At 42.8% G+C, this 22,538-nt stretch overlaps 1 protein-coding gene across 1 annotated transcript in view; it reads left to right on the top strand.

Moving 5' to 3' along the window:
- The window catches only part of TENM4 (teneurin transmembrane protein 4), a gene marked incomplete in the record, with an annotated part of 1,986,086 nt that overhangs the window by 1,097,967 nt on the left and 865,581 nt on the right, over nt 1-22,538 (top strand). Inside the window, 1 exon segment of the mRNA XM_073612821.1 lies at nt 22,121-22,387. Within this exon segment, the coding sequence (XP_073468922.1) occupies nt 22,121-22,387 (267 nt within the window).

Raw genomic sequence — 22,538 nt, 5'->3', positions numbered from 1 at the left:
CTGGCACAAGATCTTCTGTCAACTGCCATTTGCTCTGCCCCCAAGAAATAGAGATAAAAAGATATAGAAATGTTTGCAGTCCATATCAGGAGAGCAGTAGAGTGGTGTAGTGGAGGAATAAGTTATTTAAAGGATCACCAGATGAAAAAAATAATGCAGCCACCACACCAAGGACTAGTAGATTGCAATAGATAATATTTTTGGTTTTGGCTTTTGGTTTAATCCTCCAACTGACAGTGCCTGTATGGTTCTGATACCAATTCTGCTTGGCAAAGCCAGCATCTTGGAACCAGTGGAGTTTCTCTTGTCCTTTCTTAGGTAAGGAACCACAGACACCAGTGATCATGTTAGCTGGTAAAATGGGGCACTTTACACTGTAATGCCGCGTACACACGAGCAGGCTTTTTGATGGACTAGGTCTGGCAGACCGGACTCCGTCGGACAATTCGACCGTGTGTGGGCTCCAGCGGACTTTTTTTTCCCAAAAGTCCAATGGACCTAGAAATAAAACATGTTTCAAATCTTTCCGACGGACTGAAGTCCGGTCGAAAAGTCCGCTCGTCTGTATGCTAGTCTGACGGACAAAAACCGACGCTAGGGCAGCTATTGGCTACTGGCTATGAACTTCCTTATTTTAGTCCGGTCGTATGTCATCATGTACGAATCCGTCGGACTTTGGTTGATCGTGTGTAGGCAAGTCCATTCATTCGAAAGTCCGTCGGAAAGTCCGCCGGACCTAGTCCGTCGAAAAGTCCGCCCGTGTGTACGCGGCATAAGGAGAACTCTTTCTGTTGACCACCAGCCCAAGGGGATTTTGAACAACCACCAATGTGGTGTAGCTAACAGTATATAAAATTAATTTAAGCAGGGGTTGAGAACTCCAGAATGGCAACAAAAATCAACTATAAGTAGGCCAGTATAAAGCAGTAAACAGTTAGGTTTATAAATATAATACAGTTTAGGAGAAAAATGTAATACAATATTCATGTCATCATCAATGTAATTCAAAATAGGCCAGCTTCTGCTGGTTTTAGAAAGAGGTGGAAATGCAAGGATCATGTTAGATCCTGCCCTCTCACTCTACAGTTTATAGAAACTACCTTTCCCATCACACAAAGGGAAACTGTAGTAAATGTGGGTGGGTATATTGAAAACATGTGTACTGTAAATGTGTTCATTTACATAGCTTGCATATCGCAGGCAATGGGAGCTGAGACCGTGGAGGAGACTCCTAGTCTGTCCCACCTTCCATGGCCTTTATAGGAGGCAGGACAGATCAGGAGTCCCCTGGGTTGTCATTCTTTTGATGCTTCATCGGTGGACGGTTCAGACCAGGAATATTAGTCTCCCCCGACCACCCACTACAGCGAGGGGGGATGGAACTGTGCCACTGCTCCCTGTAAAGAACTGCAGGAGGGCAGAGACAAGACTTGTGGCCAAGGGAATGCATGGCATAGCGGCCACAGGTCTAACAAGCTGGATATCATAGACCAGGAAGCTTATGATTTAAATAGTGCACATTTATTTTCTCTAATGCCCCATACACACGATCAGAAAGTCGGATGTGAGCTTTTGGTCAGAAATTCCAACCGTGTGTATGCTTCATCGGACTTTTGCTGGCAGAATTCCAGCAGCAAAAGATTGAGAGCAGGTTCTCCATTTTTCGGTCAGAAAAAGTTCCTATCTGAAAATGCATTAGTCTGTATGCAATTCGGACGCGCAAAAAAATCACGCAAACTCGGAAACAATTCGACGCATGCTCGGAAGCATTGAACTTCATTTTCTCGGCTCGTCGTAGTGTTGTACGTCACCGCGTTCTTGATGGTCAAAAGTTCAGAGGACTTTTGTGTGACCGTGTGTATGCAAGACAAGCTTGAGCGGAATTCTGTCCGAAAAAAACCATCCAAGATTTTTCCGATGGAAATTCCGCTCGTGTGTACGCGGCATAAGATTATGGACTGAAGAAAAAACCATACTGTCTGAAAGTATGAAACCATTAGTAATTACACATAAAATTGTTTCTGCCCAGAGTTCAGCTTTAAGATTGTTGTAAGGGTTCCTTTTTGTTTAAAAAGTTTGAAAAAGGTTGGTCTAATGCCGCGCACACACGACCGGACTTTACGACATACTTGGTCCTGCGGACCGGAGTCCGTTGGACAATTCGATCGTGTGTGGGCTCCAGCTGACTTTTTTTCCCCAAAAGTTCGACGGACCTAGAAATGAAACATGTTTCAAATCTTTTCGACGGACTCGAGTCGAAAAGTCCGCTCGTTTGTATGCTAGTCCGACGGACAAAAACCGACGCTAGGGTAAAGTCCGTTGAAAAGTCCGCCGGACAAAGTCTGCCGTAAAGTCTGCTCGTGTGTACGCGGCATTACATACACTATATTGCCAAAAGTATTGGGACACCTGCCTTTACACGCACATGAACTTTAATGGCATCCCAGTCTTGGTCCGTAGGGTTCAATATTGAGTTGGCCCACCCTTTGCAGCTATAACAGCTTCCACTCTTCTAAGAAGGTTCCCCATAAGGTTTAGGAGTGTATCTATGGGAATGTTTGACCATTCTTCCAGAAGCACATTTGTGAGGTCAGGCACTGATGTTAGACCAGAAGGTCTGGCTCGCAGTCTTCACTCGAATTCATCCCAAAGGTGTTCTATCGAGTCAGGGTCAGGCCTCTGTGCAGGCCAGTCAAGTCAATACTTTTGGCAATATATTGTACATATTTGGGTGGCCTGGCCCTTTAAATAAAGTTACTCACTGCACAATTTACAGGGTTATTGTACAGAAAAATTATACAGTATAGGCAGAATCTAGAGTCACTTGCTGGATCCTTATATCTTTTAGAGACTTCTGTAGGCAGCACATCATAATATACATAATATAGTTCCAGTTTTAGGTGGATTGACCCCAAAGAATGTCTTTAGAGGGAATGTAAACTGGTATTTTGTATGCATTATTTATTTTTTGATGGTTGTAAATAAAAAGATTTTAAAAATGTTTTATGTTTTGAATATGAAACATTACATATTGGTATTTCATATTTACTGCAATATATGGCTACATGAAAAAGAAGAAGCTTTTTGGAGATTCAGATAGCAACTGCTGTGATAAAAAAAAAAAAAACTAAACGCCTCAAAGGAGGAGTACTTATTCGGTTTACACAACAGGTGTGCAGGAAGTGTTGGGTTTTTGTATTAGAAAGCCAGCAGGCTTTGCAAACGGAATGTTCTGGATTTACCCAGTGATATATGTTTATTTTTACTATAGATTTTATATAAATGATAAAAGCTGAACTACTCCACCACCATCACAAAAAATACATCCACCACATCACTACAGCAATATTAAAATAATAATCTTAAACCCTAAACACTTGCTGGAATATGCCGTCCCACGATGCCTTGGGTCCCAAATCTTCTTTCTTCTGGACTGCAGACTGAGAGGGTCCTACTTGGGGAACTTCCTATCTGTTGTCCTTTGGGTGATTATAGTGTAACACTGTACATTGTTACTATAATGCGGTTCGTTATTTTGATCACAAGATGGCAGTATTCAACTTTTCCATTTAAAGGGACATGCATCTTACAATCCTCTCCCCATCCCCCTTGTATTTTCTTAAACATGACTATTACCAGCAATTAAATCACCAGAGTGACTCTTGCCTACATATCAACATTCTTAAAGTTACCTTTCCTACCATTTTTGCAAATTAAGGAGAACTCTGCAAATTGCTTTACCACTAAAAGGGGTCAATCTATTTTCATAACATCTTAAAGGGACTGCACCCTTCCTTGCACGCCAACTAAGGGCCCCAACTAAGCCGACATAAGAACCCAATACAAAGTTTTAGTTGGGGGTGATAGCTCTGACAAACTTCCTGAAGTTTAAACTTAGACCCCATGCACACTTTTAGATTTTCTGCAGATTTTTGTCTTTAGATTTACCAAAACCATATAATATGAGGTCAAACCTTAAGAGTTTCAATTCATATGCATTCAGGCAGGCCCTTGCACTACATGGTTTTGGTAAATCTGAAGACAAAAATCTGCAGAAAATCTAATAGTGTGTATGGGGCCTTAGTCTCTGCCTGAAGGCTTACAGGTGAGGCAGCCTTGCATTTTGTTACCTTCTTTTGCTCATTTGGGGAAAATCTCTTGTCCAAAAGTTATTGTTTACATCTTCAGTCCTGCGGGATGGGTGGGCGTGTCTCAAAGTGATATTGTACTGTGCTGTATTCTCCCTTTGCTGTATTACCTTGCTTAGTGATACATTTGGTTAGCTGTTTCTTTGCCTGTCCTACTATTCGTTGACCTTGAAACAAGTGTAGCACTGCCCCCGCAGGAGTGGCTGATGTTCGGGTCCCCATCTCAGTCCCCTGCCAGATCCACCTCTGAGGATTGGCTGAGGGCCAATAAATATTCAGGGCAGCCCCTCCTAACCTACACCCACAAGTTCCAGAACATTCTTCAATGGGGGAGGCAACAGAGAGCTGCCAGGATGAGTCATCCAGCCCTGGCCTCTAATAACGCTGACCCAGATGTAATGACTTAGGTTTATCCCAGAGCCAGAAATGCTTTTACTTACTCTCACTACTAGTAGCATACACTAGAGCAGGGATGTGCAATTAGCGGACCTCCAGCTGTTGCAAAACTACAAGTCCCATCATGCCTCTGCCCCTGGGTGTCATGCTTGTGGCTGTCAGTCTTGCTTTGCCTCATGGGACTTGTAGTTCTGCAACAGCTGGAGGTCCGCTAATTGCTTATCCCTGCACTAGAGGGTGCTACACCAGCTATGCATTTATTATACCAGTGTGTGCATATTCTTCCTTTGTGACATAGCCAAGGAACAACCTGGCCAAAGTACTTTGGTGCTGTTAGCAAAGGTGGTGTTCTGCCCAGGGCTCAGAGACGAACAGAGAACCCAAAAAACGCAGTGTCTCCTGTGGGGGTGGCACTACAATAGAAAGGTGTTAGAGAGTTGTGTTTTTTTTGCGGGAATGCTTAGGAGGCGGGTTCCCCAAGAAGGCCTTTATAAGGGATACAAAGAATCAGTTTATAAACTATTAATCTTTCACGAAAAATGTAATTGAAATTCACTAAAAACCAATTTTTTCATTCTAAAACTGAAATGGAAAAATTTGCATCATTTGAGAGTGTAATAACATTCCAAGTTTTGTATCCAAGTGTATTCACCTGCATAAAAATGAGGTATTTTCTTTTTTTAGGACTTCTAGGGTTTATTTCTCCACGTTAACATTTTTGGCAAGTGGTGGCATGAAAACAGCTGTTATTTTTTTTGGGATTACAAGACAGGAAGACAGCTGTGTGCAGGAACATATCATTCTTCACTATTCAACCATTATTAAAAATATTTATTTTTAAAACAGTTCCCTGAAACTTTTACAAATGCATTTGTTAATGTGAAACTTCAGCCAAGGATTTTTAGATTTGGCTATAGTGGTTAGGGGGGCTAGACCCGCTGCCCGGTTTCAGTTGTGTTTTTTGCCCCTTTTGGGTAGATCTGCCCTTTTATTTGTCTTGGCGACCATTGTTGCCGGAAGGAAAAATGAGGGGGTAGTCCACAAGTTACAATAGAAATGGACAATGCACAATAAGACACTACTCAATAAGAATGGCACCCCAGTGCACAAGTACAGTAGGCACCAATGGACCTGCACCGCAGCACACCACAACACAAATGGGGGAGATTTACTAAAACCGGTGCACACAGAATCTGGTCCAGCTGCGCATGGTAACCAATCAGCATCTAGGTTTTAGCCCAGGCTCATACTGACTACGGGTTAGAATTCAGCTGAACTCGCATGATTTCAAACCGGCAATGCAGTCCGACTGTGGGGGGCGATTTGACAGATATCTGTGCAGGTGTCTATTCAAAATGCCTGCCGAAGTCGCCAAAATTAGTAGAGGAACTATTTTTGGGAATTGGTGCCGCAAAGTCGTCGTCGCACCGATTCGGGCGGTGTCATTGCCAGCAATGGCTGCCGGTTTGGCATGCGATTTGACACGTCAAATCGCATGCCAAATTGGCCCGATGTGAACATGGGCTCATTGTTGGGCTCATTGTTAAAGCTTAAAGCGGGGGTCCACCTATCTATCTTTTTTTTTTTTTTTTTAGTTCATTCACAAACTTTTCTTCTCAGCATTACATACTCACATATTGTGTGTAATATGTCCGCCTGTGTCAGATTTCGTCGGAAAGAATAACTTATATTATTCACTGCAGGCGGTTTCCATCTTCATTGTGGGCATTTGAAGCCCACAAGCATTTATTTCCTGGATGTGGTGAATGCTGTGCTCCCAGCATTCACTGCTCGTTCCCGCACATGCTCAGTGGCATCCTGGGAAGCCTGAGACTATCTCCCAGGAGTCTGGGAGAGGCTAGAAACACGCCAACTCCCATGGGAGGAGAACCAGGAAGTGCAAAGAAGAATAGAAAAATAAAAGGTAATTATGGCGATTTAAATTTTTTTAAACGGCATGTCAGCATCTAGGCAAGGAAGAATATACATACAGATATTGTTCAAAATTTGGGTGGAACCCCGCTTTAATTAAACAAGCTGAAGCTGGAGGCTGATTGGTTATTATGCACAGCTGTACCAGATTCTATGTTCACCAGTTTTAGTAAATCTCCCCCATGGTCTCTCTATACAGGGATATAATGGAAGAGACACAATGGGGTTGATTTACTAAAACTGGAGAGTGCAAAATCTGGTGCAGCTGTTCATGGCAGGCAATCAGCTTCTAACTTCAGCTTGTTCAATTCAACTTTGACAAAAATAAAACCTGGAAGCTGATTGGTTTCTATGCACAGCTGCACCAGATTTTGCACGCTGCAGTTTTAGTAAATCAACCCTCATGCTTGCTTCACACAGTGAAAGTTGCAAAAAATGCAGAAAGCCTTGTAGCCCCTGGGATTTTTTTAAGAGGTCAAATGTACAAGGTTACCACAGATATATAAAAAATAAAATAGATACTTTATTATAGACAATGGTTAAAACCACATTAAAAACCAAAATATAGTAAGATCAAACTCCTGATAATGTGGACTGTGCTACATGAAATATGTAAAGATTACAGTGTTCTCAGTTTATGGATGTGAACAGTGGCGAAAGTAGGAAGTATAGGGGTCGCTGAGGTTGCCATGGCGACCGGGCCCCATGCTGCAGGGGGCCCTTGTATACCTCAATAGGATGAGTGGCAAGGGCGGCTGAGACCGAGCTCCCCGATCCTCAGCCAAACTGTAATCGGCACTGTGCAGGGGGCTTGTCACATTGATTACATCTAAAGTGAAAGCACAGTGTGCTGTGCTCTTTGTCTCCCCCTACAGTCCGGTACCTGTCAGGAAGAGGTAAGGTAAAGCAGTGGTCATCAACCCTGTCCTCAGGGCCCACTAACATTCCAGGTTTGCAAGATAACTGACATACATCACAGGTGATATCATTTGCTGCTCAGTGAGTGCAGTATTCTATTCTGCATCTCCCCAAGGTAAATCAATATCATATGTTTGTATGGAGCAATTTGTACTGATGTATAAACTAGTGATATCTTTAATGCATATGTTTTGTAATGGTGCACCTTTTAGTTTTTAATTTGGTTTTAACCAATGGAAAAAATTGTAGCAGCGCTAAAAAAGTGTGGCAAATACTGAACCAGTAGTGATTGACAATATTATAATAATATATACTGAACCAGTGGTGATTGACAATAATATTATTGTAAAGTTCATTAAATATATTGAAGTTTATCAAAGGTGAAGATATTCTTCAGTGTATAGCTGGTAGTGCTCAAATTCCATAACCCAGGTGTAGGTAAATGCTTTTTAGATAAAGAATGAGTCCTCCACCGCAACCACAGTGATAACACCACACAGAATGCCCGGCCAGGGCCTTTATCCAGGGGAGACGTCGTCTGCGGCACCAGACGATGTCATTACATGACGAAACGCGCGTCGGGAGGAGCTGACGTCATCGCGTGTGCTGTCCAAGGGATGGCCGTTCGTACAAGCTGGCCGGCTGCTATGTTGTTTTACTTCCTGGATATTGTAAGTGTTATTTTTTTACTATGAATAAATGATGGTCCGTCAGAATTACGCTATGGTGAACCTTTTTTTTTTGGGGGGAACATCTGAACGGCATCTTTATTTGACCACCTGTTCTGAATTCGTGACTTGGGTGACTTGGGCTGTATGCTGACCACTTCCTAACGATTTGCTGGGACATCGTTCTCCCTAAATCTCCCCTGGATAAAGGCCCTGGCCGGGTAATTGGTCGCAGGCTTACAGAGCTTGCCTTGGTGTAAGCGTGCATTCTGTGTGGTGTTATCACTGTGGTTGCGGTGGAGGACTCATTCTTTATCTAAAAAGCATTTACCTACACCTGGGTTATGGAATTTGAGCACAACCAGCTATACACTGAAGAATATCTTCACCTTTGATAAACTTCAATATATTTAATGAACTTTACAATAATATTATTGTCAATCACCACTGGTTCAATATATATTATTATAATATTGTCAATCACTACTGGTTCAGTATTTGTCACACTTTTTTAGCGCTGCTACAATTTTTTACATTATATTTGTGTATGTATCCCACTTTAGCAGCTGCTTTCGTTTTTTAGTTTTTCAATATTTTTGCATTTAAAACAATTGATCTATAGCGCTGTATTTTTTACTTATTTACATTTTGTGGTTTTAACCATTGTCTACAATAAAGTATCTATTTTTTTTTTATATCTGTGATAGCCTTGTAAATTGACCTCTTAAAAAAATCCCCGGAGCTACAAGCCTTTCTGAATTTTATTTCAAGTCAATTTTGGGGTGGAGGTATTGAACCTCTATGATTGGTGCCCCTTCTGAATTTGTACCCTGTGAACCTTATCATGTTTGGTTCAGGAGAGGATGAAACAGATTTAGTAAACATATGATTAGAATCCAATCATGTTCCTTTCATGTAATCCCAACCATGTTCCTGACCTCCAACAAGAACAACGTAAGTAGAGGGACAATGGGAAAATATTAACTTCAAAGAATGCAGAGCTAGAGAGAGAGACCACATAGCTGAGGGAAAAAAATTGGACCTAGGTGAAGGTTAAGAAGTAAAGCAAGAAGATGGCTATGACTAGGGATGGCCATTCCAAAAGTTCTGTGGAGCTAAAAAGTTGTCCACTCACCTCTTTTTTTGTTTTGCTCATTTGTGGCAAGTGAGTTGTCATAGCAGCTTGGCGGTTAAGGGGACTCGGACACTTCCAAAATGAGCTGCATGTTTTAAATAAAGGATGCACCTCTGAAGGTTTGAAGATCTTTTGTATCGGTGGTTATCAAGATCCCCTTGTTGCTTAGTTCTCAGGGGACTTGAAGTGTTTCATTATTAAATTTGCATCAGGTAGAGGTTTAGGAACAGTATATTCAAAAAATATATTGGGACCAAAAAGTCTTTCCTGGTTATATACAGTATTTATTGGGTAATTTCAGTATATATTTTATTTGTATGTGATTTGTATTTACATTGTTGTTGAATTATTTGATTATTCTGACTAAATAACGTAGGTTTTGTGGCCAATTAAACCCAATGTCACACAGCCTAGTTTTTTATAGTAGGAAATGGTTTGATGGGTGAGAATGGAACATTACTGATGACTGGTTGAACTGGATGGACTTGTGTCTTTTTTTAAACAAATTATGTAACTATGTAACTATGAATGCCTCAAGCATACAGTGCCTTGAAAAAGTATTCAAACCCCTTGAAATTTTCCACATTTTGTCATGTTACAATCAAAAACGTAAATGTATTTTATTGGGATTGTATGTGATAGACCAACACAAAGTGGCACATAATTGTGAAGTGGAAAGAAAATTATAAATGGTTTTCAAACTTTTTTACAAATAAATATGTGAAAAGTGTGGCATGCATTTGTATTTAGCCCCCTTTGCGCTGATACCCCTAACTAAATGCTAGTGGAACAAATTGCCTTCAGAAGTCACCTAATTAGTAAATAGAGTCCACCTGTGTGTAATTTAATCTCAGTATAAATACAGCTGTTCTGTGAAGCCCTCAGACGTTTGTTAGAGAACATTAGTGAACAAACAGCATCATGAAGGCCAAGGAACACACCAGGCAGGTCAGGGATAAAGTTGTGGAGAAGTTTAACCACTTGCCGCCCGCCATATAGCAGAATGACGGCGGCAAAGTGGTTTCAATATCCTGACTGGACGTCATATGACGTCCGCAGGATATTGAGCCGCTGCGCGCCCCCGGGGGCGCGCATCGCGGCGATCGTTGTTGCGGGGTGTCAGTCTGACACCCCGCAGCACCGATCTAGGTAAAGAGTCTCTGTCGGAGACTCTTTACTACGTGATCAGCCGTGTCCAATCACGGCTGATCACGATGTAAATAGGAAGAGCCAGTGATCGGCTTTTCCTCACTTGCGTCTGACAGACGCGAGTAGAGGAGAGCCGATCGGCTGCTCTCCTGACAGGGGGGGTCTGTGCTGATTGTTTATCAGCACAGCCCCCCCTCGGATCCTACCCAGGACCACCAGGGAAGCCGCCCAGAACCACCAGGGAAGCCACTCAGGACCACCAGGGAAACCAGCCACACTGGACCACCAGGTATGCCCCCTAGACCCCCAGGGAAATACTAACCAGTTCAAAGGCAACTGCCAATCAGTGCCCAGGCAGCTGCCAATCAGTGCCCACTCCAATGCCTACCACCGCCAGTGCCACCAGGGATGCCTATCAGTGCCGCGTATCAGTGCCACGTATCAGTGCCCATCAGTGCCACGTATCCGTGCCCATCAGTGCCCATCAGTGCCGCCTATCAGTGCCCAGCAGTGCCGCCTATCAGTGCCCATCAGTGCCACCCATAAGAACCCATCTTTGCAGCCTTTCAGTGCCCATCAGTGTCGCCCATCAGTGTCGCCCATCAGTGCCACCCAGTGCCACCCATGAGTGCCCATCAGTGCCGCCTATCAATGCCCATCAGTGCTGCATATCAGTGCTACCCATCAGTGCCGCCTACCAGTGCCCATCAGTGCCCGCTCATTGGTGCCACCTCATCAGTGCCGCCTTATCAGTGCCTGTCAGTGCTGCCTTATGAGTGCCCATCAGTGAAAGAGAAAATTTACTTATTTACAAAATTTTTAAACAGAAACAAAAGCAAAACTTTTATTTTTTTTCAAAATTTTCGGTCTTTTTTTATTTGTTTAGCAAAAAATAAAAACCGCAGAGGTGATCAAATACCACCAAAAGAAAGCTCTATTTTTGGGAACAAAATGATAAAAATTTAGTTTGGGTACAGTGATGGAAGACCACGCAATTGTCATTCAAACTGCGACAGCACTGAAAGCTGAAAGCTGGTCTGGGCAGGAAGGTGTATAAGTGCCCTGTATTGAAGTGGTTAAAGCAGGGTTAGGTTATAAAAAAATATCCAAAGCTTTGAACATCTTACTGAGCACTGTTCAATCCATCATCTGAAAATGGAAAGAGTATGGCACAACTGCAAACCTACAGGCCCATGGTAACTCTGGAGCAGCTGCAAAGATCCACAGCTCAGGTGGGAGAATCTGTCCACAGGACAACTATTAGTCGTGCTCTCCACAAATCTGGCCTTTATGGAAGATTGGCAAGAAGAAAGCCATTGTTGAAAGAAAGTCATAAGAAGTCCCATTTGCAGTTTGCGAGAAGCCATGTGGGGGACACAGCAAACATGTGGAAGAAGATTCTCTGGTCAGATGAGACCAAAATTGAACTTTTTGGCCTAAAAGCAAAACGCTATGTGTGGCGGAAAACTAACACTGCTCATCACCCTGAACACACCATCCCCACCATGATACATGGTGGTAGCAGCATCATGTTGTGGGGATGCTTTTCTTAAGCAGGGACAGGGAAGTTGGTCAGAATTGATAGGAACATGGATAGAGCCAAATACAGGGCAAAGACTTGAGACAGAGGCAGAGGTTCACCTTCCAGCAGGACAACGACCCATAGCTACAATGAAATGGTTTAGATCAAAGCATATTCATGTGTTAGAATGGCCCAGTCAAAGTGCAGACCTAAATCCATTTGAGAATCTGTGCAAGACTTGAAAATTGCTGTTCACAGACGCTCTCCATCCAATCTGACAGAGCTTGAGCTATTTTGCAAAGAAAAATGGGCAAAAATGTCACTCTCTAGATGTGCAAAGCTGGTAGAGACATCCCCAAAAAGACTTGCAGCTGTAATTGCAGCGAAAGGAGGTTCTACAAAGGGGGCTGAATACAAATGCACACCAAACTTTTCACACCATTTATCATTTTCCTTCCACTTCACAATTATGTGCCACTTTGTGTTGGTCTATCACATAAAATCCCAATAAAATACATTTACGTTTTTGACTGTAACATGACAAATGTGGAAAATTTCAAGGGATCTGAATACTTCTTCAAGACATTGTATGGTAGAGCAAGAGAGTTTCCTCTCACCCAAGATATTTGGAGTAGGGAATTAAGATCTGGCATGACAGTATGCTGACTGCATCCTGAGTAGACCCAGATTCTGGGCAAATTGCATGCTGGGTATACAGTGTGACCCTGGAAATTAGTGTTCATTTTTCTGAGTGTCACTTTCAGGAACATGCTCTGTTCACGGTGTGTCTGTGGCATTTGCTGCTGTTCTTGTTGTCCTCTTAGGGCCCACATGCCTGTGTCATGCCTACCTCACTGCACTTCAGGTCTCTTTCCTGTGTTCTGATGCAAGTGTACCTGTCCTACCTGTGTAGGTGGGGTGTGCCCTTGGATGTGTGAGAGAGGCCATGCCTCTTGATTGCTCTGTACTCCTTGAATGGGACATCACTATACATCCTCTAGTTGCCATAATAATGTTCGGCTCTTTCATCCTGTATTTTTGTCTCAGTCTCAGTCTTTACTCTTGTCACCCTGTCCCTGAAGTGGTCCTATTTTTAGCCCCTGTACTCTTGTCTGCTAGTTAGTTTTTACTCCTGATTTCAGCCTACTTCTAATTCCTGCTACTTGCCTTGCCTGTTATCCCCGACCTGCTGGACTCTCAGGATTTCACCATCTAAATTACCTGACTTCATTGGCATGCCTCCTGCCCTGACCTTGGCTTTGTTATTGACTGTCCCTGTTCAACTCTTTGGCTTAAACACTTGGCTCTTGTTACCTCCAGAACCAACCTTGGCTGCCCATCTTGACTTCTGCAGTCCATAGCTCAACTTCATTAGGAAAGGGCTTCTTATTAAGGTCTAATAATCTGGTGCTTATGATTCTGGCACTTAAAGTGACATTAAACCTTTGTTTTTTTTATTAAAATAACAAACATGTATACTTACCTACTCTGTAAAATGGGTTTGCACAGAACAGCCTCAATCCTCCTTTTCTGGGGTCCCCCGCAGGTGCTCAAGGCGCCTCCTCTTATGCGTGTGCCCCCATGGAAAACCGCTTTCCATGGGGGTACCCATGCAGGCTCCTTTCTGAGCAGCCCTGTCTGCGTCTGTTGACACAGGCAGGGCAACTCGGCCCCGTCCCCTGCTCCCTTGTCACAGCATTTGATTGACAGCAGTATGAGTCAATGGCTCAATCTGCCCATTGAGAAGGAAAACAGTGACAAGAGCCGCTGCTCTTGTGCATGCCACTGGATCAGATCGGGCTCAGGTAAGAATAAGGTGGAGCTGGAGGGTTGATCCTGCAGCAGAGTAGGTTTTTAATGTATAGAGTGCATTAAGGTAGAAAACCTTCAGGCTTTGGAAATACTTTAAGTTCTGTGGGAACCAAAGTACCAGCAATGCCCATAAAATGTCCTTGAACAGTGACTGGTAAAGGTAAAGTTCTCTGCAATGTGGTCACAATGGAGACCTAACCCTTACACCCTTGTAGGCAAGAAGGAGTGGAGGACAGGTGGTAGGTATCCCCGGGGGAAGGAATGACACACAGAGTGTGGGAAAATTCTTAAGAGCATTCCAACATACAGCAACAGAGTCTATGCAGCAAGAACTGACCGAAACACTTACAGATTATTATATGGCACTTGCAGGAAGCGATGCATGGTGACAGACAGCACCTGGCACAGGAGGAGGCTGATAGGCAGTAAGCACAGAGAAAACTAGTATCAGGAAAATTCCCTATTTCAGCACTAGTGAGCAGTCCCTATACTGTCCCTTCCCCTCTGGAACTTCTCCCTCACGCTAGGCCAGGGGTCTCAAACTCCCGGCCCTCCAACTGTTGCAGAAATAGTCCCATGAGGCATTGCAAGGCTGACAGTAACAAGCATGACTCCCACAGGCAGAGGCATGATGGGACTTGTAGTTTCGCAACAGCTGGAGGGCCACTAGTTTGAGACCCCTGCGCTAGGCACACTCCCTGTCCAGCGGGTTCCTGTTCCTAACCTACCCACATGCAAAATACATGCCAACTGCAGTGAGCAGTGCTTTTTATAAGCACTGCCCTCACTAAAGATGGCCGCAAGAGTCATCCAAGGCAGCAGCGTCCAATTGGACAGCAACCCACACAATGACACGTACGGAGGCATAGAGGAATTTACATTCCCCTTGTCCTCCACTCTCCCTGCATGGTGGTTGCAACAGCGCCACCTGTGTAGGGAAGTCAACCTACACCTGCCTACACTTTGCTAGAGAAATGGGTACCAGAGCATTCAAAGACTGATAGAAGACCATTCTATCACCTTGTGTTTACGACTACCAGGGGACATTCCTCCCCTGTAAACCAAATGCAGGCAGGAGGCAAAGTAGTTGAGTTGTAGAGATTTGTAGGTACTGAATAGTCACCTTTTGATGTCACGTAACCACATAGCTCATCAGGAGAGTGTGCATAAAAATGTGTCTATGTTACTACATTACTTGACAAATCATCTGGTGGATAAAACAGACTCTGTGTATTTCTGTCAGCCGCATCTCTAGCTGTTCAGCTGGGGAGGCCTTTTAAGACTATTCAATATTTTCTATCTTTCTCTTATTGACATGCTGGAATTATTCCACTTTAAAAAGCGACATGGCGCATGAGATATGGAAATCAATGTATGTCATGCTGCCTATTGCAAATACATTTGATTTGACTTAATTGTAGCAGCGGTGTCTCTTCATAATTTATGAGCCGCGGCTCTGGCGGAGATCACTTACCCTGAGAACAGAGAGATGTGTTTTGACAGAGACAGGGCGGTGTTTTAACTCCTGTCCTGATGGATCGCTTCTTCTGCCGCAGCTGAAGAACTGTAAAGAGAACCTGTGACCTTGTAACTGAAATGAAATTACTAAGGAATAGCTGAGAAGAGGCTATTGGATTATCAATGAATGCATTTTGTGTATTTTTTAAAATAAATATGGTATTAGCCTTCTGCAATCCCCTGTATAGCAGAAAGGGGTGTGCTGCCAGCACATGTTAACAAAAACAGAGCAGAGCAAAAAGGGGAGTGTGCTGCACTGGCCAATCACATCCTTGGGGCAGGGAGCTGACCAAACAATATTAGTAAAGAAAGGTCAGGTCACCAGCCTGGCCGTGCTGCGTGGCAGGGCTGTGTATATCTCAGAATTTAAAGAAAAGAAATACAAATCCTTAGAGAGCTCCCATTTACAGTACGCATTTCATATTTGTATTTAGCCACTTGGCTGAACCTCTACACTGGTCCCGCCACTGTTGATCGGCAAAGTCAGGGCTTTTTTTCTCAAACAATAGGTGCTGGAACTCAACCACGACCCCCCAAAACCCCTCCCCCCACACACACCCTCCAAATCACATCAAAGAGTGGGTGTGGTCATATTTCACAAACAGTAGAAGGGTCTTAAAGGGGCATTAAATATCAGGATTGCATTACATACAGAGTGCAGAGTTCATGGGGGTTACACACAGAGTCCAGAGCTTTCGCTTGTAAGCACAGAAACCAGACTTCTGTGTTTACAAGTGATTGTGGTGAGCAGGCACCAAAGTAAGAGGTGGTGGAACTCAGTTCCACCGAGTTCCCCCTGAAAAAAGCCCTGGGCAAAGTAGACCACCATACTAAAATAGACAACTGGCCATGCCAAATAGATTGCAGACCACAAGAAGCCTGACCTTATTTGGATGTCACAGCCTGCCTATGGAAACCTATTTGCTTTTGCAGCATTCAGTATTGTACAGACAATTGAAACACGGGCAGCCTAGAAGGCCAAGCAGGTTTGAGCAATGGCAGTCTCAACATGATTGGCAACTACTTTAAAACAGTTTTGAGTCTGATAGTGGCTCATCTAATATTGATGAACACAATTTTGTGCAGGTTTTTTAATGTATTTAAATTGGGCACCCCAGTGAAAGCCATACCCGTCAGTTGAGAAGGATGAAATGCTAACTAACACTTCTAGTCCAGTCCCAAACTCCTTTTCCTTCCATTCCCCTCCCCCTATGCCCTATGTCAATCTATCCATCCTCCTTAAACCCACTCATTCCCCTGTAGGGTTCAAGGTCCTTAATACTACCACCCTCTTTATTCTTTCCCCCTCTCACTTCTCCTCTACCACCCCCATCCCCCTCCCTTTTTTTTCCCAGTCCTGATTTGGATACATGTGGATCATTCTCCGCATATTCAGCTTTATCTTTTGAAGTTCAATATTTGCTACTGATTTATTCAAATTTTTACATATTATGTAAGAACGTGCTTCCATAGATGAAGCTTTGATGTTCTTTGTATGTCAGCATTTAGGAAGTTATTACATATACTGTATCAACTCTGTATGGTCCACGTTGGATTGACATGAAGATGTGGATTTTGTTTACCCTATGTTTTGTCTATTGATCTGTACTCCCTAAATGTCAATAAAATTCTTTGAAACAAAATAGGGCAGCCAAAGTAGAACAGCACACAGTCACTAGGATCCTGCGCTCAGGTCAGTACTCAATGTCGTAGGATAGCTACACACCTTTCAGCCTCCATCAGGCACTCTTCAGTGAGTTCTCCAGATCAGATCCTTAGGTGATCCTTAGGTGAAACTGCTTAGTTAGCTCCATAGGTGATCAGGAATAGGCTCTCCAGCTCGGCTATAGCTGGGACCTTGATGAACATCGGCAAACTCCAGTAGAACTGCCTCAAAGGGGCAGCAGCCCCTGAGGCTGGGAACTTGGGAACCTCTCCAGCAGGACAAGAACAGGGCTACTCCAGACCCCAGGCTATTTATGTTCCCCAGCACAATTAATACTCAAGCTGCCCATTTGACTCTCTCAGTCCTCTATGTTGTGGAAGCCCCCAGAATGCAGGTGGAAGCAATCAACCCTTTAGCTTTTAAGATCTTGAACAGCCCAGAGAAATCAACAGCTGCTTCAATGATTACAGAGGAGCCAGAAAGAACTAAATTCACATATAATCCTAGCCACCTACCTAGGAGGGTGCTACACTTGTATGGCAGTTTTAGTATTTTTGACTGTGCTAGTATGGGATATTTAGGGTTAGTGTTAGGTGTAGGTTGAGGGGTAAAACCCAACTGAAGTTTTACAAGTTATATAATCCTATACTCTCCCCCCAGTTATTTTAGTTGCATTGTTTTGTAAATTCCTTAAAAAAAAATTCTGTCTGTGAAAAGGCTGCTTTTTACACTCTTATGCCGCGTACACACGGCCGTTTTTTAATAAACTCCGAAGGTTTCTCCGACGGAACTCCGACGGAATTCCATTCAAGCGGTCTTGCCTACACACGGTCAAACCAAAGTCTGACCAAAGTCCGACCATCCATAACAAGGTGACGTACAGCACTTACGACGGGACTAGAAAAAGGAAGTGCAATAGCCAGTAGCCAATAGCTTCCGTCTTGTACTTGCTTCAGAGCATGTGTCGTTTTTGGTCCGTCGGAACAGCCGAGAAAAAGGAAGTTCAATAGCCAGTGCGGCTCCTTCTGCTTGAGCATGCGTGAACTTTTGTGTGTCGGACTTGTATACACACAATCGGAAATTCTGACAACAAAGTTTTGTTGGCGGAAAATTTGAGAACCTGCTAACCAACATTTGTTGGCGGAAAGTTCGACAACAAATGTTCGATGGAGCATACACATGGCCGGACTTTCAGCCAACAAGCTCACATTCAACATTTGTTGTCGGAAAATCCGATTGTGTGTACGGGCCATTACACTGCAGTGCTTAGTGTTAGCAGAGTTGGGTAAAAGCCTCACCCCCTCTGTCCTTGCAGAGACTTGTATTGCAGAAAAGGGTGGGAGTGTGCATGACCTGTTCTGTTACTGAGCTCTGACACTAAGCCAGTGACAACACTGTGTCTACCTTTGGTGCCGAATGTTGTCAGCCATATTCGGGAAACCAGTTCACCTGCTGTTGGAGGTTAAAGTGTATCTATTTTAATATGTTTTTATTAGGTATTATGTATCTAGTACAGTAAATATACCAGATTCAATGACTATCTATAACAGATGTTTTCTTTAGACTCACATACATCCCGAGGGGCTAGTGTATGTATGTTTCCTGAAAGCTAGTATGTCGATGAACTTTCAAAGTTAAAGAAAAGACTGTAATAAACAGTGCAAACATTAATAATAACTGTAAAGATAAAGTGAAGTAGGAATAATAAAAAAAAATAAAAAATAAGAATAAGGAATGCAGTTAGGAACTATAGGCAAGGTTTTCTTAATGGTTATCAAAAAATAAATAAATAAAAGGGGGTTAGGTCAAGAACTAGAGACTGTATTATACCACTCTTTCCAAGGATTCCAGATCTTGTCAATAATTGAGTATCTACCCACACTAGATGCAAAAAGTTGTTCATAAGTACCATGAATGTTGATTATTTGGATGGTTACCTGTATATTAGGGGTCTTGGTGTCTTTCCAGTGCCAGACCAGATTAAGTCGGGCTGCTAAAAGGATGTGGGATATCAGTTTCCTCAGAGGAGGAGGGACAGAGTCCACCCCCAGGGATAATAGTGCCATGCCTGGTGTTGGCTCCATTTTGAGTCTTAGGACCTGCGTTATGAGGTTAAATACTAGATTCCAGTTTTGGGTTATATTAGGACAAGACCATAGAAGGTGTAATAAGGTACTGGGGTCCCCACAATTTCTCCAGCACAAGGTAGAAACACCTGGGGCAAATGTGGATATATGATGTGGGGTGAGATACCAACGCAACAAAATCTTCTGGAAGAGTTACCAAAGATTAGCGCTCCTAGTAGAAGAGTACATTATATTTAATGCTCTTTGCCAATGGTCATCTAAATACACCTCATTAAAATCCCTTTCCCATGCTTGAATAGATAATGATTTTTTAAATTCCAGTTTGTTTTGAAGATGTATGTAGAATAATGAAATACCCTTAATATTCGTGGTTTTATAGCTAGGTACTATTGGGCAATTTGCCATGGCAGTGAGGTAGTTAATTTACTGGACTGTTTCAGTAGATGTGGGATTTGGAGATATCTGTATTGTTCAGATTGGGGAATGGAAAATTCCAGTTCTGAATGTTTTGAGTGCAGGGCCCACATATAGGTCTTCCAACAATAAAGTTCTAATAGATTGCCAATTAGCGAGGGAGATACCCGGTATGAGAATTGAGAGAGCTGAGAGTGGGAATCTCAGTGTGGTTTGTTTGTGTTGAGAGAACATTTGTGCTCGGAGGATAAGCCATGCATCTATAGACGCCTGTATGGTAGGGCTAATGGTGGGGCATGACCATGGAAGGAAAGGACTGGAGATGAGATTTCCTCCTATAATCTGGTGTTGTTCAAATGCTGCCCATAGTTAGTGTATCTAAACCCAAAACCAAAAATGTAATATATTGCAGATTACAAGTTCTTGATGTGGTGGCTGCATTTTTTTTTCAAGCATCATTATCTTTTTTTTTCCATCTGGAAATCCTGCAAAGAACACACTTCCTATCTATGGTAGGAACCTGGGTTGTCACCCTAGGCTGTTCTCCTGCTATGAACTCCAAACATGTCCAAATCTCTTCATCTCCATTACATGGGGCCATCACATGAGGGCAGTTAGTAGTTTACAGAAGACAGCTAGGAAGGAAGTTATTCTTCGGTGAAGCTCACAGGTCATGGCATTTCTGCCAAGATCAACAGATAATTTCTGTATTTTTCAGAAAATGTTCTTAAATTGAAAAAAAAAAGGTAAACTGATACATCTACCACATCTAAGGACTCTCAGCTGCACCACATTGTATTTTTGTTCTTGGGTTTAGTTATCCTTTAAGGGTTATTTTTCCCCCATTTGGTAAACAATGTGAAGTTTGTACCCATTCAGGTCATAGAGGAATCCTCGCAAATGTCTGAAAATCAAAAGTAACTTGCACGCTCCCTGCCCCCCCCCCCCCCCCCGCCCCCTGTTCCTTAAGCAGTTTGGATAAAAGCCCAAATCCAGCCCTTGTGGCCTGGGAGAATCTGTGTTCTTCACACCTGACGTAGCCACCACCCCACCGCACCAGTCTCTGCGAATAATCCCCGTTTTGTTTTGGCTGAGAAGCAGAGACGAGACTAAGAAAAACTACTTTGAACTTTCCGCTTTAACACCCCAAAAATGAAAAGCCTATTAGTGTGAACGTCCTAGGAAAAAAATGCTGTTGAATTTATTTTGAAATCCATCACCACATTCATCTCTGGCACCTCTGCCAAGCAAAAAAAAAAAGAAAGAAAGAGTAGGACCTGCCGTTGAAAGAAACAGTGCAAATGACCACTTCTCTGTAAATCAAGTTGATTAATCTTTAAAACTTTAGGCGAACATTTGAAGCTGAGCAGTGCAGCATTTTGTCAAAGCAAGGAGCTTTTTGTCTGGGTGCAATTATCACTGGCAGCTTTGTAGTACGAGGCTTGGCTGCTGAAGTTAGGAGGTGTGAAAGCCTAAGTTTCTCTGCCTGTCATGCTTGTCAGGAAACACAACCTGCCCGGCTTAATTAAAAAAGGTGTGAAGTGCAAGATGTGATTGAACCAGTTAGATGTTCCAACCTTGCCATGCTGAGAAACTTTCATGATTCATCTGATCTTCTGGCTCTAAAACCTTCTTAATTTCAACCTCAAAACGGGGTTGGCACATTTTGTACCCTTACAACTCAAACAACTGCATCGTAATGCATTTGCTGGTGACTAAATCAAGCTACATTGGGTTAGGGGCTACACATCAATATCTGCTTTATTACACTATAGCAAGATTATATATATATATGTATATATATATATATATATATATATTATATATACCAAAGCTGTACAGATCTGTGGGAGATGATCACAGATCTCGATGAGAGCTTCGCCTATCCATTCATTAGTGACCAACCAATGAAATCACCAGGAATGCATTCATAAATATTCACTAGAGACCAGTGACATCACTGACAATGCAGCCCTTCTATTCACTAGAGACTAGTGACATCACTGAGAATGCAGCCCATCCATTCATCATAGACCAACGATATTACTGAGAATGTAGCCTATTGGTTAACCAGAGACTAGTGACATCACCTGGGAATGCAGCCTATCCATTCACCAAAGACCAATGATATCACAGAGTATGCAGCCACAAGGACCAGTGACATCATTGAGAAAGCAGCCTATCCATTCACTAAAGACCATGACGTTGCTGAGAAGGCATCCTATCCATTCACTAGAGGCCAATGAGATCACCGAAATGCAGCCTATCCATTCACTAGATACCAATGACATCACTTAGGTTTCAGCCTATCCTTTTAACTAGAAACCAGTGACTTCACTGATAATGCAGCCTATCCGTTCACCAGAAACGAGTGCCATTACTGAGAATGCAGCCTTTCCATTCACTAGAGACCAATAAAAACACAGGTATTGCAGCTTATCCATTCACCAAAGACCAATGACATTACTAAGAATATAGCCTATCCATTCACTACAGATCAATGACATTACAGAGAATGCAGCCTATTTATTCACTAGAAACTTGCGATATAAGTGAGAATTTAGCTTATCCATTTATTGGAAAACCAATAACATCACTAAAAATGTAACATCCATTAATTAAAGATCAATAGTATTACTGAGAGTACAGCCTGTTTATTCACCGTAGTACATCTATATAATTTTCCATTTGTTGCTGCATATTTAATACATTTTACAAGTGTTTTAATAAAACTATACTTTTTGCTGTGTTATAGGTGGCAGCTTCACATTACATGAACTGGGTCTTGGTGAAGTTACTCCTCCACACGGGACACTGTACCGGACCGATATCAGCTTGCCACATTGTTATTCAATGTCTGGTGATAATGATGCAGACAATGAAGCAGATGGAGTATTATCTCCGGAGCACCCAGTCAGACTGTGGGCACGGAACACCAAGTCTGGCCGAAGCTCTTGTCTATCTAGCAGAGCCAACTCCAACTTGACCCTCACGGACACCGAACATGAGCACACAGAAAACGGTAAGTGACCAGTTCTAGGTCTGACATTATTCAGTCACGTATCCACCTTTGCTTTCAGTTTTTTTCAAATTTTAAAATCTGCATCTGTAATTTGACAAAGGGCAAAGTTGAGTTTGGACAAGTGAAAGGCCAAAATGATATCAGTTTTTTG

Source organism: Aquarana catesbeiana, linkage group LG02 (assembly GCF_042186555.1).
Source record: "Aquarana catesbeiana isolate 2022-GZ linkage group LG02, ASM4218655v1, whole genome shotgun sequence".
NCBI lineage: Eukaryota > Metazoa > Chordata > Amphibia > Anura > Ranidae > Aquarana > Aquarana catesbeiana.
This window is presented reverse-complemented; position numbering and strand designations above follow the sequence as displayed.